General features: G+C 31.4%; 2 protein-coding genes across 2 annotated transcripts; one reads left to right on the top strand and one right to left on the bottom strand.

Annotated features, from left to right (window-relative positions):
- Positions 1 to 6,569: 6,569 nt before the first annotated feature.
- LOC114169149 (secoisolariciresinol dehydrogenase-like) lies at positions 6,570 to 8,370 on the top strand. Its single transcript, XM_028054187.1, has 2 exons — positions 6,570 to 6,685; positions 7,513 to 8,370. The coding sequence occupies exons 1-2, from the start codon at positions 6,648 to 6,650 to the stop codon at positions 8,282 to 8,284; spliced, it is 810 nt and encodes a 269-aa protein (XP_027909988.1). The 5' UTR covers positions 6,570 to 6,647; the 3' UTR covers positions 8,285 to 8,370.
- A 12,321-nt stretch (positions 8,371 to 20,691) lies between these two features.
- Positions 20,692 to 21,887, bottom strand: LOC114169079 (secoisolariciresinol dehydrogenase-like). The gene is made up of 2 exons (XM_028054099.1): positions 21,766 to 21,887; positions 20,692 to 21,668 (listed from the first exon to the last, which is right to left on the bottom strand). Exons 1-2 carry the CDS (start codon positions 21,801 to 21,803, stop codon positions 20,897 to 20,899), a joined length of 810 nt encoding a protein of 269 aa, XP_027909900.1. The 5' UTR covers positions 21,804 to 21,887; the 3' UTR covers positions 20,692 to 20,896.
- Positions 21,888 to 22,118: the final 231 nt, after the last annotated feature.

The following is a 22,118-nucleotide window of genomic DNA, read 5'->3' as shown; positions in this document are numbered from 1 at the left end:
TGTCATATATATATATATATATATATATATATATATATATATATGTAATGCAATAAAATATAAAATCACGTCACTTTACGTTATTTTTTCTAAAAATAAAGTCAAAAAATATTGATTCAAAATTCTTTTCTTTTCAAATATGGATTTAGACATAGTGTACATTTAAATGAATGTGGACTTAAATACATGTTTACGTTAAGATAACAAAATAAATCATGTTTTTCACACTAATGAAAAGAAAATAGTAAAAGAAAGTGATATTTTCTTAAATTTAAAATTGTGCCCTTTCTTCTAATATGTATTGGTTGATGTGAAACACAAATGTAGATAGGTAAACTTTTATAAAATATATTTTATTTCTTTCAAATGAAAATACCTTCATTTATCTACTTTATTTTCATTTGACTTCATTTATTTTATTAAATAACTTTTTTATAACATCGACTAATTTCAAATAGTACGAAATTTAAATCTGACTAAAAAAAATATAAAACAAAAGTATAAAGAGATTTCCCTAGTGTCTTTGGATTGAAAGATGAATTTGAGAAAGTAAAATAGAGTGAATTTGATACAAAATAGAGGTAAAAGTAAAATTACTTGGATTGAGAGAAAGATGCTGAGAAATGAAGATAAATTTTTTTAAAATTTATAAATGATTTGATGAGTTAATAAATAATTTATTTTTTAATATAATTAATTAATTATATATATTCTTGAAATTAATTTCTATTTTATATTTATATATATTAAGTATTTATTATATTAGAATAAATAATAAATATTTTATTTTATTTTATTCAATTTTAACTAATTTTATTTATTTATTTATGAGATAATTTTTAGATATAAATTATTATAAATTTGAAAAAAAACAACAACTTTCTCTCATTTCTTCGCATAAACGAGTAGAAATATGGAAGTTATAATTTGATGCACTGATTTTCATACTATCCACTCATATCAGTGCTTGGTAACTTTTTGTAGTACAAAAGAAACACGTTCTTAGAGTGTGTTTTTATAAGAGGATTGATTTAAGGGAGAGAAAAATTATTCATTTGAATGGATTTGAGAGAAAAGTTTGTTTTTTTTTTCAAGGGATTTGGAGGTGACAATGGAGTAGATTTAAGAGTAAATTTTGTAAAAAATTGGGTAGGATTTGAGTGATGTAATTAATAAAAAATAAAATTTAATGTATGAAAAAGTTAGATTACCAAATTGTCCTTGGTATTAAATATAGTATAAAATAGAGGTGTCAATTTGGCCCAGCCCATAGGGCTTGGCCCTGGCCCATGTGGTCTAGGGCCAAAAAAGCCCACATTGAAAAGAAGCCCTCAGCAAAGAAGCCCACAGGGCCAAAAACCCTACAAAAGCCCTGTGGGCCAGGACCAACCCATGAGCTTTCATCTTTCACATGAAAAATATATTATTTTTTAAAATATATTACTATCTGTGAGACATGCTTAACGAACCAGACAAGCACGACGACTCGAATAGGTCGAACGACTCGGACCTGCCCGATGACTCAAACAGGCCCGATGATCCAAACAGGACCAATGACCCGAAAAGGCACGACGACCCGGACGACCCGGACGGGCCCACCAACTAGGACAAAACCGACAACACGGACGAGCCCGAAGACACGAACGGGCCTGACGACCCGGACTGGCCCTACGACCCAAACGGGCTCGTCTGGATCATCGGGTCTGTCTGTGTCATTGGGCTCGTCCAGGTCGTCTGGGCTCGTTTGGGTCGTTGGGCCTGTCCAGGTCGTCTGGGTCCGTTCGGGTCGTTGGGCCTGTTCGGGTCGTCGGGCCCGTCCTTGTCATCGGGCTCGTCCTGGTCATCGCGCCCGTCCGGGTCGTCAGGCCCATCCGGGTCGTCGGGCCCATTCGGGTCATTGGGCCTGTCTGGATCATCGGGCTTATCCGTGTCGTTAGGCTCGTTTGGGTGGTTGGGTCTGTTCAGATCGTTGGGCTCGTCTGAGTTGTTGGGCCCCGTCTGGGTCGTAAGGCTCGTCCAGGTCGTCGGGCCCATCCGGCTCGTCGGGCCCGTTCGGGTTGTGGGGCCCGTCTGGGTCGTCGAGCCCATTCGGGTTGTCAGGCCCCTCCGGGTTGTCAGGTCCGTCCTGGTCTTCGGGCTCGTCCTTGTCATCGGGCTTGTCCTGGTCATCGAGCCCGTCCGGGTCGTCGAGCCCGTCCGGGTCATCGGGTTTGTCCAAGTCGCTCGACTTGATCTTTGACTCTGGCTTAATGTAGTATTATTTGGGGCTAACCCACCTTAGCCCTAGCCCTAACCCACTAGAGAGAGGGCTTTTTTTTGGCCCCCTCATTTGGTTGCCCCCTAAAAGGGGGCTTTATGAAGAGTGGGTCAGGGCTGACCCATGGGCTAGGGGCCAAATTGACACCTCTAGTATAAAATGATGTTTAGATAAGTTATAATTAATTTTAAAATTTTTCTACATAAATTTAAATATTAAAGATAAATATTAATTGAAAAAACTATTTTAATGTATCAAAACTGAAAAATAAAATATTTAAATTTTTTCAATACAAAAAAAAATATATTGTGAACTCCTTCAAAACATTCCAACTTCTTGCCACAACGTAACACAATCAAAAAATAAAAACGAAGTGGAATCAGATACAACTAATATGGATCTGGATACTGAAGCATGGAACTCGATACATAAATTTTGCAATCGAGTAAGTAGTAGCAGAGCTGATTTTTTTTTTCAATATAATAACTAGGATATAGTGGTAATTTGGCACATTTATCTTGCAAATCTTCTTGAAATAGTGAGATAAAAAATATATTGTAAGCTTGCAATTTATCGCCTCTCAGTCCCTTGCTCTTACAAATGAACAACTCTTTCTTTACTAAATCATCGCTCCATTTCTTTGGATATAATAAATTTATACATGAGAACACACCCTTAGAATTATCATGATTTGCAAATTTAGTATTTTAATTTTGTAAAAACACTACGTAGGAACATGAAAGTGATGACATAAAGTTTAACGTCATAAAAAAGAACCCTTTCCAACAAGTTTACATAAAAACATTATTGAAATAGGATTTTATAAATTTCTTAACAAAAACTACCGGAAAACTTTCAAAAAAATGTGATACAACTAAATTTACATAAAAAAATACTCACATTATAACCTATGCAATCAAAATAACCTAAAATAGAAAAAGAAATATCACTTTGTAAATCTCATCATATGAGAGAGAAGTAACACACTATGTAACATGATTACCCATTCAAATACCTTCACAAAGGTCATCATATCTTCATACACATATGTACTTCAACAAAACATCCAACTTGTACATCCCAAACCATATCCTTATTATTCACTGTTGGAAAATCTAACAATTTAACTTACCATGTTCATATTTATTAATTTCTAAGAAAATCATTACACAAAATATGTTCGATAAATTTTGTTGATAAAACAACATTTAACAAGTTTTGATATAAAAAAACTATCATCTATGTAACTCTGAATTTATCATGGTAATTATCAAAAACTAAAGGGGTAATAAGAAAGCAGAACAAATTGACGTTCCAAATCATTGAGAAAATCCTTCAATGATTTCTATCTTTTGAAAGTAAAAAAAAAAAATGTGTGTAAGATGCAAACATAACTTAATCTATTACAAAAAAAAATCACCCTACGACCGCCACAAATTAAAGATTTCATAACATTTCAGATACATAACTACCAATATATGCTGTAAAACCATTTCTTAATATCCTTAATATATATATATATATATATATATATATATATATAAAATAAAACTCAAAAACAAATATATGTAAAAGACCAATTATCAGTCTTCTTTCATGGGTAGTGTTTCTTTGGGAGTGTGAATATAGAGGAGAATGTAAAGATGAATTTGTGTTGGTTTGAGTGGATGAATTTGTGTGTTTTTGAGTGAATTTAGAAGATAAAATGAGTGGATTTAGGGTGTGTTCATATAGATTTGAGAGAGAGTGTGAAGATGAATTTGTGTGGATTTGAGTAGATGAATTTGTGTGTTTTTTTGAGTGGATTTAAAGGATAAAGTAAGTGGATTTGGAGATAAGTTTTATGAAAGTTAATGAAAGATTTGATTGATGTGGTGGATAAAATAAATTGTAAAAATAGATAGATTTAAAAAGTTACCAAAATATCTTTAATGAAAAAAGAGAATGATTTTGTAATTTGACGTTATAAAGATAATTATAAATAATTAATACGAATTAAAAAAATATTAAAATTATATAAAATTTTAAAACAAAAAAATTAAAATTTTATGAATGTGAAAATATATATATATATATATATATATATATATATATATATATATATATATATATATATATATATATATATATATATATATATAAAACTCAGTTTTCCATCATCACGAATTTAAATTTCTTTTTTTATCACGAATCATGAACTTAAATTAGTTTTATTATTATACAAAGAGGATATAAAGGTAAAATGATGAATAATATACATAAATCTTCACAGTTTGAAGCGGATGAAACTTTGGTATCATTTCGTAAATCAATCGTCGCAATCAATTGCAAATCATCTCTATCAAACACAAAATAAATTTTATATCCATCTTTCCAAATAAGCTTATTTATTGAATCTCTTCAAATGAACATAAGCTTAGAGATAAGTTTTATAAAAGTTAGTGAAAGATTTTATTGATGTGATAGATAAAATAAATTGTAAAAATGGATAGAATTAGAAAGTTACCAAAATACCCTTGATGAAAAAAGAGAATAATTTTGTCATTTGATGTTATAAAAATAATTATAATTAATTAATACAAATTAAAAAATATTAAAATTATATAAAATTTTAAAATAAAAAAATTAAATTTTTATGAATGTAAAAAAAAATTATGCAATTAAATTTTAAAAAAATTATACAATTAATAAACAAAAGTTATACAAATAAAGTTAAAAAAAAACAACACACACACAACACCGGTGTCGTAACCGGTGTCAAACTCTTATATGCAAATGCACCGGTTAGCTAACCGGTGCACATATCCTATCCACCACCTCCTTCATCCCCACCACACCCCACCACCTCCTTCATATAAGTCCGCTACCATAGCCCACCACCTCCATCATCTTCCTCCCCACCACACCCAAGCACCTCCTTCATCTTCTTCTCCATCCATGGATGCACTCAACATTCACCACTGTTATCAATTCACACACCCACGCTATTTCTCAAGTTTTAGAAGTAACACCATCATTGACCTTAGAATAATTTACGCACCACCACAGTGGAAGCAAATACCATTCACAATGAGACACTCCGACGGTATGCCAATTTTAAATTGTAAGGTGTGGTTTGAAGGAATACACAATGGAGGGAATCTTGTCAAGAATCTCTTAAGCTGAGAGATGCATGCAACCTCAGGAATCTGGCAAACAGAGATAAGAAAATCACGGCATGACAGAAACTTACATGGGAAACAAGAAAAGATAAGGGTAATTTCGTAATCTGTCTCAAGTAATACAAGTATCACCCCACTTTTGAGGATAGATCCATCCATCCCCATATCCGATCTCTCGTTTCGATTCAAAGCCCAAAGAAAAGCGTTGGTATTACTACTAATATTTTATTTTATAGCTTATTTTATTTCTCTCTTACAAGTCATGCAAGCTAAATTAATCCAATTACAGTCGATATTAATGTTATTTCCATGCTTGCTTTATTGAAATTAGGTTTTTGTCCCCATTTTTGTAGATTTTAACATGTGTTGCGGTCAGATTTGATGAAATAAAATAAAAGAAATAAGAGGTTTGCTTGTAACGAAGCAATTACGATATCACTAAAATATAGATGGCCCCATAAATAACGTTTTTCACACATAGAGGAAAGAGATATTTGCTGAAATTTATAGCTGTGCCCTGTCTTCTATGTATTGGTTGATGTGAAACACAACTGTAGATAAGTAAACTTTTATAAAAGATACTTTATTTCTTTCAAACCACAATACCTTCATCTATCTACTTTTATTTTCATTTGACTTCATTTATTTTAATAAATAAATTTTTTATAATATCGACTAATTTCAAATAGTACAAATTTAAATCTGAATAAAAAATTATAAAATAAAATTTTATTTTGAAGGGAGATAACATGATCAAGAAAGATTACAAATTTAACATTTTAATTTTATAAAACTACTATATAAGAACATGAAGGGGTGACATAAAGTTTAACGTCATATTTTTCTCTATAAAAATTTAAAAAATGTCAATTTTTATCCATAAAAAAAAAAACTTCTTCCAAAAATTTTACATAACATTATTGAAATAGGATTTAAAAATTTCTTATCGAGAATTCCCATAAAACTTTAAAAATAATGTGATAAAACAAAATTTACAAAAAATAAAAATAATATTCACATTATAATTTATGCAATCAAAATAACCTATAATAGAAAAAAAGAAATATCATTTTGTAAATCTCATCACACATTAATTTATTTCCTTCAACCACATGGTTACTCTTATAAAAGGAACCTCAAAGATGCTCGATCTCACAACTTTCCTTTTTAAGCACTTGTTGAAAGTCATCAATATCATATTCCTTATTTCTTCATTCCAAAACTCAGCTATGGCTATTTCCTCACTCATCTCAGCAGCAGGAAGAAGGTAAGCAAGTTAACTTAGCCTCTTTTTTTCATTCTTAACAAAAAAATAGAACGAAGAGTAACTCTCAATACTTCTGGATCCACAATTAGTAACTCAAATACAAACAGTTTCATCTTATTGTAAGTACTCAACTATGTAAACTGCAACAATTTATTATAAAACATGTATAACAAATAATAAATATTAGCATTATAAAGAGGGTGACCAAATCTTTGACTCAAAAGTGATTCTAACACTGGTCTTCTTTTTGAATTGGATCTCATAAAGAAACAGACAGAGAAGGTGTTTAGACAGAATCACATATATTTAGAAAAGAAAATAAATGAGCATACAAATTTGTCAATATAAATATTGACTCATAGGGTAAGTTCTTTTGGCTCCCAGATTTACTTTTAGTTTTTTCCGATTTTTTCAGAAACAATATATCAGTATACCAAAATTTAGATTTTCTTAGATTTGTTTGTTTTGTCTCCTTTGACCTAATCCTTTCATCGCGAACTTATTTTCTCTTTTCATTTAAAATGATTTAAATACTCTTTTTTTTTTTTCTGTTCTGAAACATATTTTAAAGATAAAACCGTGAAACGACCGAACATGTTCAATAATTTGGATATATGCTGATTATGATTTTGTCCTTTCGGTATCGGAACAATGATAAATTTCATAATTTTTTTATTAGAACCAATTGAGATATCTAATGATATCATCGTATGTTGTTATTACAACCTGTTTCAGCACATTTTATTGAAAACTTCTTTTTAAAATAGTATAAATTTGTCCGTGAGTTTAAGTTTGCATAAGAAACATGATAAACACTGATTTACCAGGCTTGAGGGGAAGGTGGCAATGATCACAGGTGGTGCTAGCGGCATTGGTGAGGCCACTGCAAGACTCTTCTCTAAACATGGAGCACACGTAGTGATAGCTGATATCCAAGATCATTTAGGTCTTTCCCTTAGCAAGGAGTTGGAATCCGCTTCCTATATCCATTGCGATGTCACAAACGAAAACGACATCGAGAACGCCGTCAACACGGTGGTTTCCAAACACGGCAAACTAGACACCATGTTCAACAACGCCGGCATAACCGGGGCGAACAAAACCAGCATATTGGACAACACGAAGTCCGAATTTGAGGCAGTGATCAACGTTAACCTGGTCGGTGTTTTTCTTGGAACAAAGCACGCTGCAAGGGTTATGATTCCTGCGCGAAGAGGAAGCATAATCAACACGGCTAGTGTTTGCGGAAGCATAGGTGGCGTGGCTTCACACGCGTACACAAGTTCGAAACACGGCGTGGTGGGATTGACGAGAAACAGTGCGGTGGAGCTTGGAGCATTCGGTGTGAGGGTGAATTGCGTGTCACCTTACGTGGTTGCCACGCCCTTGGCTAAGAACTTTTTTAAGCTTGACGACAAGGGGGTTCTCGGGGTCTACGCAAACCTAAAAAATGCTGTTCTTGAACCCAACGATGTGGCTGAAGCTGCTCTCTATTTAGCTAGTGATGAGTCCAAGTATGTTAGTGGCCACAATCTTGTGGTTGATGGAGCCTTCACTGTTGTCAACAGTGGCTTTTGTGTCTTTGGACAATCTTCATGAAAATTTGTTTGTGTGCCTTTCGATGTGACTTGTTTTTTTTTTTCTATTTTTTGGAATAATCGAACACGAGCTGTTGTTAGTGTTTTCGTTAGGTTTGCACTTTCTTGCTTCTGCATCTTCATTGGACTCAAATGCTTTGTTTTGTTCTTCTTTGTTTGAGAACTTGTTCTATTTTCATGGGTTAAACTTTCAATCAGTGACTAATCATGCAGTTAGTGGCTCAAGTGTTTTTTAAGGTTTAATCAAGATGTATTAAGATATTCCATGGTTACTGTGGAGCTAATGTCAATATAAGTTTTTAGATTGGTCAGTGTAGGCGTAGGGCACGGAAAAAAAATAAAACTTTGATTGACAACATGTCAAGCTGTAAGATACACTCTGGATTTTTGAAGGGACAGGAAGATACATAATGATCTATCAGTTGGAAGAAGAATGAGAACGGGACCACTAAGAACTTTTTTTCCAACTGGCCTTTGGATTGTGTGTAGAATCCAAGGAGTTTGTAGGTGGGAGAAAGGGATCGTGTGAAGAAGAGGAATTGTAAGAAATTTTCAGACGAGTTTTTCTATATTGTTTTTTGGACTAGGACACTATGACAATTTTTTTACAAATTTTACTTTTCAACATATATTAATTTTTTTTTTCTTTTCAAGTCGCATCAAATTTTTCTTTCGTCCATTAAAAATGATGTCACGTGTGCATTATCAAAAGTATATCGACAAAACTTTGTTAAAAAATATTTTTTCTTTTTTTATCATGTATTTAAAATAAATTGACAATAGTTGATTTTAAAATTTCAAGTTATATTTTAATTTTTTTAAAGTATTATATAATATATTTATGTATTTTTAATGCTTAACAGAAAATAATATCAAAAAATTTAAACTCAAGAAAAAATATTTGAACAGGTATAATTTGGTGTCGATTCTAGGGTATAGCCTTCTAGTTCTGATCAAGATAAATTCAATAGTAACAATCCTGCTCAAGATGACGGGGGAGGAGGGTAATTGTAGAAGACATGGATGAGAATCAAGTAAAAAATAATTTGTTATTGAGAATGGTTGATCTTTAGTCTAATCTTATATTTGGATGAAGTATTTCAGCAATTCTAATTTAGGGTGCACAGACCAAGGCCCACAAACCACGACATTCAACAATGCATCACCAGCACATCACCACGTCGTGTTCTGAAATGCTTCCAGGCCAACATTCCAGCAACATCCCCAACCATGGCCTTTGCATCCAGCAGCCCTTATCCCAGAAAAGGGGGTTTCTCCTTAGGTTTTTTGCTCTCTTCACGCATGCCACCCTTAGCTAGGGTTCTGGTTCACGTTTCCCTTTCCTTTGTACACAACAAATTTGATGATTAGTTTCCTTACTTCTTTCGTTAGGGTTTAGAGCAGCCTTTCTTCTTCTTATAAAAGGCAAGTCAGTGATTGTATTTGATAACATTGATGAAATACACGAGAGATTCGCGTTTTAGTGTTTTCCCTCACCTAAGAGTTCACCTTCGACTAGGGTTTCACCTAAGGTCAAGATTTGTGAGAGTTTCGAGCTCCATTGATGAAATTAGGACCACATACTCCATCTGCCGCTGCCAGCGCTGGATCTGCTTCTTTTGTCGCGTAGATCGGCATTCATATATTTGATCCACACTCTCTTATTTAAATACAATAATAAAAGAAGTATATATAAAGATGGATAAAAAAAGTAACAAACAAAATAATAATCCCATGTTTTATAATTTCAAATTTTTGAAAATTCATATCTAAAATTTAACTTAAATGCCTTACTCTCTATCCAGTATTTATTTTCATTACGGTATTTAGACATGTTGTTATAAATTAGAAAAATTACACGGTAAGTCCCCTCATATTTCCTTTTTTACTAGAATATGCTAGCTAAGCAAATTTTAATATTTAAAAGATTTTAAAAATAAAGTCTTAAAATATAGATTATATTTATAATTATATTAGAATCTATCTATTTCATGAGTTTTAAAAAAAATCTAAAACATTAGAAAGAAATTAAATTAAATTTAACAGCTAGATAAAAATAATTTAAATTAAATTAATTGATTATGTAAGAAAATAAAATATAAGATATTTGTTCATAAATTTTCTCTGCAAACAGTAAAATATAAACAAACTAAAACATGCAATTTAGAAAAGAATAAGAATGAAAATAAAATAATGAGATAAAAAAATCTGAATTTTAAAATTCAACAACATAAAATATAAAAAAATAATACATAAAACAAAAGTAATTCACGTGAGATCGGTCTTTAAAACCTGTGGTGCAAGCATTTGTATGGACAATGGCAACATTGCATTGTTTTCTTTCAAAGCCAAAGCATTCGTATTAGCGGTGGCAACAGTGCATTATTATTTTTTTTCTTTCAAAGTCCCAAAATGAGAGAGTAGGTTTCCTTCCTTTTAAGAAACCTAACTCATTTCTTCACTTCTTCAGAGATTGGGTTTAGTTCCTTTAAGATACTTAATTTATTCAGAGGAAGAAAAAGAAATTTCTAATCTACCTAAAAAGGAGAAGAAGAAGAGCATAAGCAATAGTTTGCCACGTGTCCTTCTTGGTAACTTATCTTATTAATTAGTTCTTGCATAATATGATTCACTTTTCTTTTTCTCTTGTTTCTTCATTTTTCTTTTTCTCCTCCTTTTCTTTGGAGAAAATGTGAGAAAGCACAGTGACAAGTGGAAGAAAGTTTGACAGAAAATAATTTTGGTCTAATGCATGGCATATATTCATTTACCTTTTACAACTTTCCTATATGCTCTCTGTCATTTATATCTACATAAAGTGCAATTTCTTTCATGCATATTCATGTTAAAAATTTTCTCTCTCTTGTTTTAAGAACGTGAAAACCGTGAAGAAATGCTTCATTTCATCATTGGTTTTGGTTCAAGGAATTTTTCAAAGCTATTTTGTTTCTGCATGCGGTAATTCTTCTTTACATTTTATAAACAGATATAAATGTGTTCATATCTTCAAATATATAAAAATTTTCAATTACTTGCTTTGCTGCATAATGAATAAGAAGAGTCTGTATTTTTTTTTTCTTCTAAACTTGGTACACCTTTCATGTTGTCACTTTCTTATTGATGTTCTCTCTTCAATTGTGGTTGCAGAGGAAGAAGGTCACTGGTAGGTATTAGTTCTTTAATATAATATCTCCTCACTATAGAATGGTGGTTCATATCTGGAGATTCAAAAACTATGTTTCAAATTCAAATTTGTTGTTTCTTTGATGTTTATTTGTTTGAGTTTTTTTTTTTTTTAATAAAGAAAGAGCTGAAAGTCCAGGTTAAGGGTTAGAGTTCAAAAGGAAAGATTTTTACATGTCTTTTGGGAAGAGAAATTAATTAATGATGATTTTTATTTGAAAGTGAATTTGACTTGTTTAAATGTATGTTTTTATGTTTTTTATAGTCATTCACATGAATAATGTACCTTATATATATTATATAGTTAAATCATTATTTATATATATATATATAGAGAGAGAGAAAGAGAGAGAATAAGTGTTGAACATGATATTTTAAAGTTATATAGAGAGAGAGTAAGTGTTGAACATGATATTTTAAAGATATATATATATATATATATATATATATATATATATATATATATATATATATATATATATATATATATATATATATGCCAAAGTTTTATAGTTTAACATGCATGTGTGTGGCGCAATATTTAATATTTATAAACTAAATACTAAATCATAGGGAATATAGAAGTTTCCACACAGTTTAAAAAAAAATATTAATTTTATAATTTTTTTATTCACTATTTTTTATTTGGGGAAATTTAACATTTAATTTATTAAATTTTATCTTACATTTTTATGATTTTAGGATGATGTTACTAAATATTATTCTGGAGATGAGCAATATTTGGATAAAATATGTGAATAAATATTTTCATAAAATAATATATGTAATTTAAATTTATAAAGTCAAGTAGATGTTATTTTTATTTATTTTATGGTTTAAGCATTCACTTTTGTATTTGAAGAGCTAAAACTAATTCATAGTTGAAATATTTGGAGAGTTTAATGATGCAATCACATCATATTTTAAATGTTTTTTCTTTGTATTAGCTTTAAGAAAGCATTAAATACTATAAATTGGATTTGCCTAAAAAGTATATATATATATATATATATATATATATATATATATATATATATATATATATATATATATATATATATATATATATATATATATATATATATATATATGTACATGTTTTGTCTAAAGAGGATTTTCTTGTGGAAGATTAGGTATGGGGAGAATGTCGAAGAGGTGACACAATTGGTTGATTGAACATGTTCAAAGTGTCGAGACTTTTGCAATCATAGTTTCTTCTAGTGGTTTTCTTTTCGTTTTTATCAATTTGTTTTTTGAGTTTTTATTGTAGTCATGAATTACAATTTTGGAGTTATGTTTATAGGAAGCGACAAGGTGAACCGTATCAATCTTGTATATCGTATTGTCAAGGAATTTTGGATCAGAATAAGAACTCCAAAGATGTTGTGGCCAGTCTTCCAATTCGAATTCGAATTGGAGGAACTGGAAAATCTTGTAATTAGGTAGTTTACTAATTTGTTTTTTGTTTTTACTTTTGTGATGTCTAATTTTACATTTTGGAGTGTGTTCAGTTTGTTTCTTGATGTTGTGATGTATTTGAATGATAACACTTTTGTTTTGTTGGTTTTCCACTGTCAAGTGCCGCCAGAAAAAGGAGAAGCAAGAATTTAAAGAAAGGGAAGTTCTGGCACAAGTGGCTCTTGACTAGAATTCAAGAGCACAAATCAAATGTTTTTCCTATCAATTGGTTTCAAAAGGGCATAAGTGGATATTGTAAGTTGGATTTGTCTAAAAAGTTTAGACTAATGATTTTTTCTCTATGATGAAGCCTTGAACACAGAGTAAGTATTTCAAGTCAAGTTAGAAAATATTCTCTTTTTTTTTGTATTCTTCTTTTGTTTTATTACTTTCACCACTTTATATTTCTTTTGTTTTTTTTCTTACTTTTGTTGTCTTAATATAATTTAAAGTGGTTGGAAACTTGCTTAATACGTCTAGGAAACTGAGAAGATATATTCAAGACAAAAATTCAAGACAAGCAAAAGCAGTAAAAGAAGCGAAACTTAAGATTGCTGCAGCTAAGGAAAAGGTAATATAAAGCAAGGTGTTATTATGCTCTTTGTATATGGATTATCCTTGTTGTTACAATGTGTTCATAATTATGTGTGTGTGCATGATATATACAAGTAAAGTGTCTTGTGCAGAGGTCGCGGAATGAGAAGGCCAAAGTGTCCCCATGTCCGATGGAGGAGCATGATGCTCTTATAGATATAAGAACCCAGGTTGATGAAGCACACACTGATATGCTCCGGTTAAAGAGCACAAATCAAAAAGGTATGTCATGATTACTCAAATAGTGCAAACTCACTTAAACTCAATTGATGGATATGTTGAGTAAGCGAATCAAATCAAAGTGTTAGACTTATCAACACAAGCACACAAAGGAACTAAACGAGTCAAAGTCAACTCATGAACATATATGTTGAATATCTCTATTAGATGAGTACTTCCATTAGATGACTGAAATGGAAGATTGAATAGATGAGTAAAGTCTAAGTGTGTATCAGACGAGTATCATAACTAGTAGACAAATCAAGATCAAATAATTAGATGGCACGAAAAAGATTTAACAAATCACTAAGTGATACAAAGAACAAATATGAGCATTGAAAGTGATGATCAAATTAATCAAAAGAATACCAAATTATTTGATTAAGAAGATTGCGATGTAAGCATACAAAGATCAACATTTATTAAATATATCATGATTAAAGATATGATTGACGATATAACTGAAGAATATCAAGGTTGATTGATTATCTGAACGAATAGATATATAAAGGAAATCCTCTCTAATTAAAAATTGTGAATACTACTTTGCAAAAGAGAAAGAAATAGATAAACAGGAACCCAGAGAACACAAAAGATACTTGAAAGAACAAAATTATTAAATTGCAAAACACAGACTCCTTTGTCGGATAAGGTGGAAGCATTTCATCAATCGAGTGCCTAATGTTAGTTTGGAATGGTTAGAGAATCTTTAGGCTTTCCTTCTAAAAGAACAAACAAAGGGAGACTTGAACCTCAAACATTTTGTTTGTAGTCAGAAAAAGTATCTCAGGTTTAGAAAATGAACAATGACTCATTTAACAGAGCTTAACCAACCATAAAAAGAAAGATGTAATGTATGACACATTTTACAAAACAAAACCATATTTTACAACTAGAGATACATAAATTAATCAAAAGAGATGGTTGTATATCTTTTGTCCCTGAACTCCAAAGAAGTTAGGTTTAAAACAGAACATATCGGTCTGATTACAACCACTTGATAACTCCTCATAGTGGTAATTTATTAAGGCTTTGTTCGCTTCTGCAGATATAATACGCAGACAGATTTAAGAGCGGAGATTTGCAATGATGAAGGTTGTTCGTTTGCAAGGATGTGTGAGCGAGTATGAGATATGATATGCAGGATCAGGATCTCACCAAAATAAAGAGATTTGCAAAGATAAATTGATATTTTACCATAATGTCCTATCCCACACCATGTTTTAGGTTATTTTTACATATATTCATCTCTTGTGATTAAATAATAGTAATAATATAATATAATAATAATGTTAAATAATAAAAAATAATAATAATATTTAATAATAGTAAAAATAATATGTTAATTTTAACTGAGGGTAAAATAGTAATTTTATATTTTAATCTATTAAAATATTTTTTTTATTTATCATATCTAGGGATGTCAACGGGGCGGGTAGGGTACGGGTAGTAGTTCCCCCGTACCCTACCCGCTGGATAAATATTCGCCCCGTACTCGTACCCATATCCGTCGGGTATCCGTTATGCGGGTACCCGCCTATTTTTTTCATATCTGCGGGTATCCACGGGTACCTGCGGGTATTTACAAAAATATTTAAAAAAACAAATATTTAACCATAATTAGTGCTTGGATCAACAAGTCCCCTTTCTCCGATTGATTCTTGAAAAATAAACAAATAAAAAATCACTAACAATTTATATTGTAGTTTATTTTTGAATGAAATATTAAAGAAATTACTAACTTCATCAATGTTCACCTCTTGCAACATTGTATAAAGTTTCATGTTGTCCAATTTTAATCTAGAAGAGCCTGAAGACATAAGAAGTTCATTAAAAATTTCTAACAATCACTTGATTAAAATATCTAAGTAAAAGTGTTAATTTCATTACCTTCCATGTTGGTCCATAACCGGTCTTGGAGACACATCAATACCTTCACAGTATCTGGAAGTAATCTATTCTGTTGTGGGGTAAGAATCTGACCACCATTATTAAATGAAGACTCATAATGTTTTTTACTAATATATATATATATATATATATATATATATATATATATAAGGATGTTTTTTTGAATTAAAGTTTAGCGGGTACGGTTATCCACGGGTACGGATACTATGATATCCATACCCGCCCCGTTAACATGCGGGTATCAAAAATACTCGTACCCGCGGGTAGCGGGTATCCATTTTTAATATTCATTTCCTATCTGTTGCGGGTTTTATCCGCGGATACCCACGGGTACGGATTTTTTTGACATCTCTAATCATATCATTCACAAACTTTCATAAACTTCACCTTCAAATTCACTTACTTTACCTTCAAATCTCTTAAAAGAAACAACTAAAATTCATTCACTCAAATTCATCCAAATCTACTCAAATACATTCATTCACTCTTCCTCAAATTCATCATCTCAAACGAACACACCCTAAATTTTTTAATTTTCATCTGCTAAATTGAAAAAAAAAAAGAATTGATGACACGCAATATAGACAAGGCACGCACAAACACAATCCATAACTTGCTACATAAGTGCATCACCATATCATGAAAAACAAAAACATGAACAAAGTAAATCTGAATAATTTGAAAAATTTTATACCCGAAGAGTTAAGCATGTATATCTCTTTCATCAATCTGTGAAGTCAAACTCAATTTTGACCACTGGAGAGTTCTTAAGTAAGTAGGTCAATGATATCTTTAATATATCATCAGATACTTCTTCATATGGTAGCTTCTTCACTGTCAATGTCTTCAATTCAACAAAACAAGGAGGTTGAATGCCCGCTGCAAGAGGTTTTGATAGATCCTACAGAGATAGAGAAAATTGGAATTGAAGACATACTTTGATCAACATTCTTAATTGAAAGACTGAGTAATAAGGAAAAAAATGGCACAAGAACACAAGAATATTATGAGCCTTATGAAAAAAATAAAGAGGTAAAGAGTAAAAACATAGTAATTTATTAAAGTTGTGGAATGTATAACACCATTGATGTATATCTTTGTATTTTGTTTTAATGGATATATTTATTCAATTATTTATTTTACTAAATAATTTATTTTTTCTAAATTTATTTAAGGTATAAAATTTTAGAAAATGTTAGGTGTATATATAAAGTAGACATTTTAAAACGGGTTAGAACTTGTGAATCAATATGGATTTGAGTTGGGTTGGACTCTCTTAAGTTGCAACCTCACTTATCTTTTGTAAAACATATTTCTTATCTTTGAACCATAAAAAAAAAAGCTTGAATTTCATTGCATTTATTTATATTTATTGATATCTTTAAAATGCTGCAAATTTCAATATTCGAAAAATAACAAATTTGTTTTCATCCTACAAATTTGAATATTTGAAAATTATTTAAAAAATTAATTTTATATGGGTTAGTGTGCTAACCCACCCACCCATGGTGGATTAAGTCGAGTTGTAAATTTTCTAACTCATCATAAAGTAAGTCAGGTTGAACTCATTCATTTTTAACCCAACTCGTAGTGAGTCAACACGTGTGAGTCGAATTGACTCATTTTGATACTCTTATCTACAAGTGGCACACATAGCACCTATATATCTCACGTATCGATATATTTTATCTACTTTTTTTTTTTGTAACGTGGCTCTCTTCACTCTATTTCATTTATTTCGGTTACTCTTCATTTTTTATTTTTCATTACTCTCTTTGTCCTTTTGGATATGGAATTGGGAGAATGGATTTGAGACGAAAGAGAAGGTGAATATAATGTTATTTGAATTAAAGAAAATATGGTATGATTTTAGTGAATTAGAGAAAAAAAATTATAAAAATTTGTGTATAATGCGATAAATACGATAAATTAAAAAAATGTTTTAATGAGTAAAATTGTACTAGTATTATTTCACCATTGAGAATAAATATGATATAAATTAAATATAATAATTATTATTATTCATTTTTAGCTAAGTATTTTTTTGTTGAGATTAATGTTGTAATTATATGTCTGAAAACTGCATTTCTTCACGAGATATAGAAATGACAAATCTTCTCCAATCTGCGCTTATCATGGCAAATGACTTGAACCGAACATGCATGATAGTCGCATAGGTTGAGTGCCATATATTCCCTAATTTAGAGGTTAAAATGAACTACTCATTACAAAAATTATTAAATTAAACAAAATAGGCTATGTCAAGGAAGATAAACTCTTTTGACATAATTTTTAAAGTAACGCGTCCCTACATTTATATTATGTTAAATTATATTACATTACACATTATACTATATTTGTAATAGTTTACACTTTTAAATATACTTCTATTATAATTTCATTAAGATCCACCGAGCAAGTTGATAAAACCCGAACTCTTCTAAGAAATGTATTTAGAAAAAAATTGAAATGCATTGTATTTGAATTTTTTGCAATTGAATTTTCTCCATTTTCTATATAATCTGTGTAATTGAAATATCTTACATTTCAATTTCTTATTTTGGATAAAATAATTGAATTTCACTTATGAGATAAACTTTCATTTTAAAAATATTTATTTTACTATATAAAATTTTGAACCCTAAACCCTAGCCACCGTATGGGAACCCTAAACCCTAGCCACTGTGACCTGCGAAGCCGTCGTCGTGAACCGGCCACCACTGCAACGCGAAAACAGGGCACTAGATCTGTAACGTGGCGACGCGATCCACCATGGCAGCACCTTTCGCGAGATCGCCATCGCGCTCCACTAGAGGAACCACCGTCGAGATCTCTGTCGCTGCAGAAAGCCACCGTCACTGCAACAGAGGTAGTGAATCTGCATCGTCACCGGACCTAATCGAACATGAGGACCCAAATCGCGAGCCCCAATCGCAGATCCAGATCTTCGCCGCTGAGACGAAGAAATCGTTCTCGTGTTCATGGTTCCTGGTGAGCTCTTCCTGTCTTCTCGCCGTTTGTCGCAGCGGCGCCGATGATGGCTTGTAGTGGTGGTTCGCGTTCATCGCTGCGACAATGGTGGTTCGTCGATGGGGGATTCTAGTTCGCGTTCATTGCAGGGATGGAGTTGTTTGATTCTGGTGTTGTAGGGATGAAACGATTCTGGTTCTGGTCCGGCGTTAGTTGGCTTACTACAAATCGACTTTCAGATCTGTGCCGCGAAAAATTTAATTAAAAAAAATATTTTTATCTTATGGCTTTGGTTCTCATGGACCCGGGACAGAAAAGGGACTCTATGGCTTCGGGTAACAACCGAGGCCAAAAGGGGTACCTTTTGGCCTCACCCCAATATGCCTCAGTTCCAGACCCGAGGCAAAATGAGAAAAATAATCGGGGCAAAAAGTCCTTACTGCACTGGTGGACCCAATTTAACCGAAATTCGGACAGGACCAAATTGAACCCACACACAAAAGAAAAACGAACAAATTGAACAAACTAGACCAAAATTAAGAACCACAATAGTATTTAAACCTATTTAATATAATTATCCATTCTTAATATTTTTTTTTTCGTTATTGAATGTTGTATTAAGAGTTTTGAACCAAATTTTATTCATAAAATTAAAAATTAAGTAAAATTTATAAGTATTAATATTGATTATATGTAATTTTACATAAAAAATTTCATAGATATTACTTTTTCTAGATTTTTATTCATAAAAATAAATATGTAATATTGTCATTACGCATTAATATTCGTAATATTGATTTTTTGCGAATTATCTTTTAAAAAACAAATTATAGACTTTTTTTGAAAGAAGTAATTCTAAAATAATCATAGATATTTTTTTATAAAAAAATTGTAAATATTTTCTACCTTTTTCATAAAAGATACAAATGATAACTTTTTTTAGTGAAACATAAATCTGAATAAAATTTAATAAATATTTAAATATTATAAATTAACATAATATTTTATTTTACTTTTCTGCACAGAAGACATTTAAAAAAACTTAAGGTAAAAGATTATCAAATACTTTAGTTTTTTTTAATAATTTTTCTCCAAAATTTTATTTACAAGAAAAATAACAAATACATATATAAATTCGCATGTAATTTTACATTCTTTTCTTGCGAATAATTTTACAAAAGAAAGTTTGCAGATATTTCATACAAAGTTAGAAAAAAAAATACATCTAACTAACAAATACATTGTAAATTCGTAAGTAATTTTAAAATTTACAGGTATTTCATGCAGAAAAAATTTCATTATAAAACTTGTAAATATTTCCTGCCAACTATATTTTCTGTATAAAATCAAATGAATTTCATGCAAAAAAAAATTCAAAGAAAAATATGCATGAATTTCTTACTAAAATATTTGTATAGGAGAATTTGCAGGAGTAATATTTTAGTAGATGGTCTACACACTGTATTTGTACCTATTTTTATTCACTATGAAAAATCAAGATTTATGTAATTTAAAAAAAAAATGTATGTGTGTTGATTTGACTTTTCTACTTTTAATTTTTTTATATATTTTCTTAATATTTTTGAATTATTTAAAATTGGTACAAAACGACTGGACTGGAAATGTATTGATACCAAAAGTTAAAATCAAAAATATTTTATTTTATATATTTTTTATTTTTTTAGAAAAATAGTGTATGCGCGTGCGCGTGAGAGAGAACGCATAGTGCCCCCAAAAAGTTTGTGAAAGGAGGTGTGAAAAGTTAAAATAATTGTTTCAAAAAGTAAAATAAAGGGTATCGTAGTGCATAGAATGAAAACAGAGGGTGCAGTAAGTAAAAAAGCAGAGCCCAAACAAAAATTAATGAAGGAAGGTAAAGTGTGTATAGGGAAAGCTCTGGTATCCTTCCCATTCCTTCAAAATCCATAGTGTATCTATCTTATAGCTTCACATGTTCGATCAAAGTTTTATTTTTTTCCGTGCCCTACGCCTACTAACCAATCTAAAAATTTATATTGACATTAGCTCCACAATGAACATGGAATATCTTGAAACATAAACCTTAAAAAACACTTGAGCCACTAACTGCATGATTAGTTTAACCCATAAAATTAGAACAAGTTCTCAAACAAAGAAGAACAAAACAAAGCATTTGAGTCCTATGAAGGTGCAGAAGCAAGAAAGTGCAAACCTAACGAAAACACTAACAACAGCTCGTGTTCGATTATTCCAAAAAAAGAAAAAAACAAGTCACATCGAAAGGCAGACAAACAAATTTTCATGAAGATTGTCCGAAGACACAAAAGCCACTGTTGACGACAGTGAAGGCTCCATCAACCACAAGATTGTGACCACTAACATACTTGGACTCATCACTGGCTAAATACAGAGCAGCTTGAGCCACATCGTTCGGCTCAAGAACAGCATCTTTTAGGTTTGCGTAGATCCCGTGAACCCCCTTGTCGTCAAGCTTAAAAAAGTTCTTAGCCAAGGGCGTGGCAACCACGTAAGGTGACACGCAGTTCACCCTAACACCGAATGCTCCAAGCTCCACCGCACTGTTTCTCGTCAATCCCACCACACCGTGTTTCGAAGCTGTGTACGCGTGTGAGGCCACGCCACCTATGCTTCCGCAAACACTAGCAGTATTCACTATGCTTCCTCTTCGCGCAGGAATCATAACCCTTGCAGCGTGCTTTGTTCCGAGAAAAACACCGACCAGGTTAACGTTGATCACTGCTTCAAATTCGGACTTCGTGTTGTCCAATATGCTTGCTTTGTTCGCCCCGGTTATGCCGGCGTTATTGAGCATGATGTCGAGCTTCCCGTACTTGGAAACTGCCATGTTCACGCAGTTTTGAACGTCTTCTTCATTTGTGACATCACAATGAACATATATAGCGGATTCCAAGTCATTGCAGAGAGAAAGTCCCACATCGTCTTGAATATCAGCTATCACCACATGAGCTCCATGCTGTGAGAAGAGTCTTGCAATGGCCTCACCTATGCCGCTGGCAGCACCAGTGATAATCGCCACCTTCCCCTCAAGCCTATTACATTGTAATCATTCATTGATGAAAGAATTAAGAATGATTATGAGATTAGAGGGGTGATTAACAGCTAACAATGTTGTAATAACAACTTTACCTTCTGATAGTTGCAGCAGCTGAGTTGACACTTGCCATGGATGAGTTTTTTTTTTTTTCTGAATTGCAGAAGAAAGATGAATATATGTATATGTATGTTTATATATGCTCTATACTAACATCAACTTCCTCCTCTCTTTATATAGCTGCGATCCCTGCTGCATATGTAAGGTATAGTAAAGATTCTTGTTACGGAAGTGTTAAAAATGTGAACCACTTGATATATAATTTTTTTTTTATCTTTTTATTTTATGAGATTTCTTTTTCGAATATTTGGTGATTTTACAGAACTTACGGAAAAAATGATAGAAAACTTGTTTTTAATAAAGGTCTATAAAAAATTAAAAAATTACA

The sequence above is a fragment of the Vigna unguiculata genome, chromosome 11 (assembly GCF_004118075.2).
Source record: "Vigna unguiculata cultivar IT97K-499-35 chromosome 11, ASM411807v1, whole genome shotgun sequence".
Lineage (NCBI taxonomy): Eukaryota > Viridiplantae > Streptophyta > Magnoliopsida > Fabales > Fabaceae > Vigna > Vigna unguiculata.
This window is presented reverse-complemented; position numbering and strand designations above follow the sequence as displayed.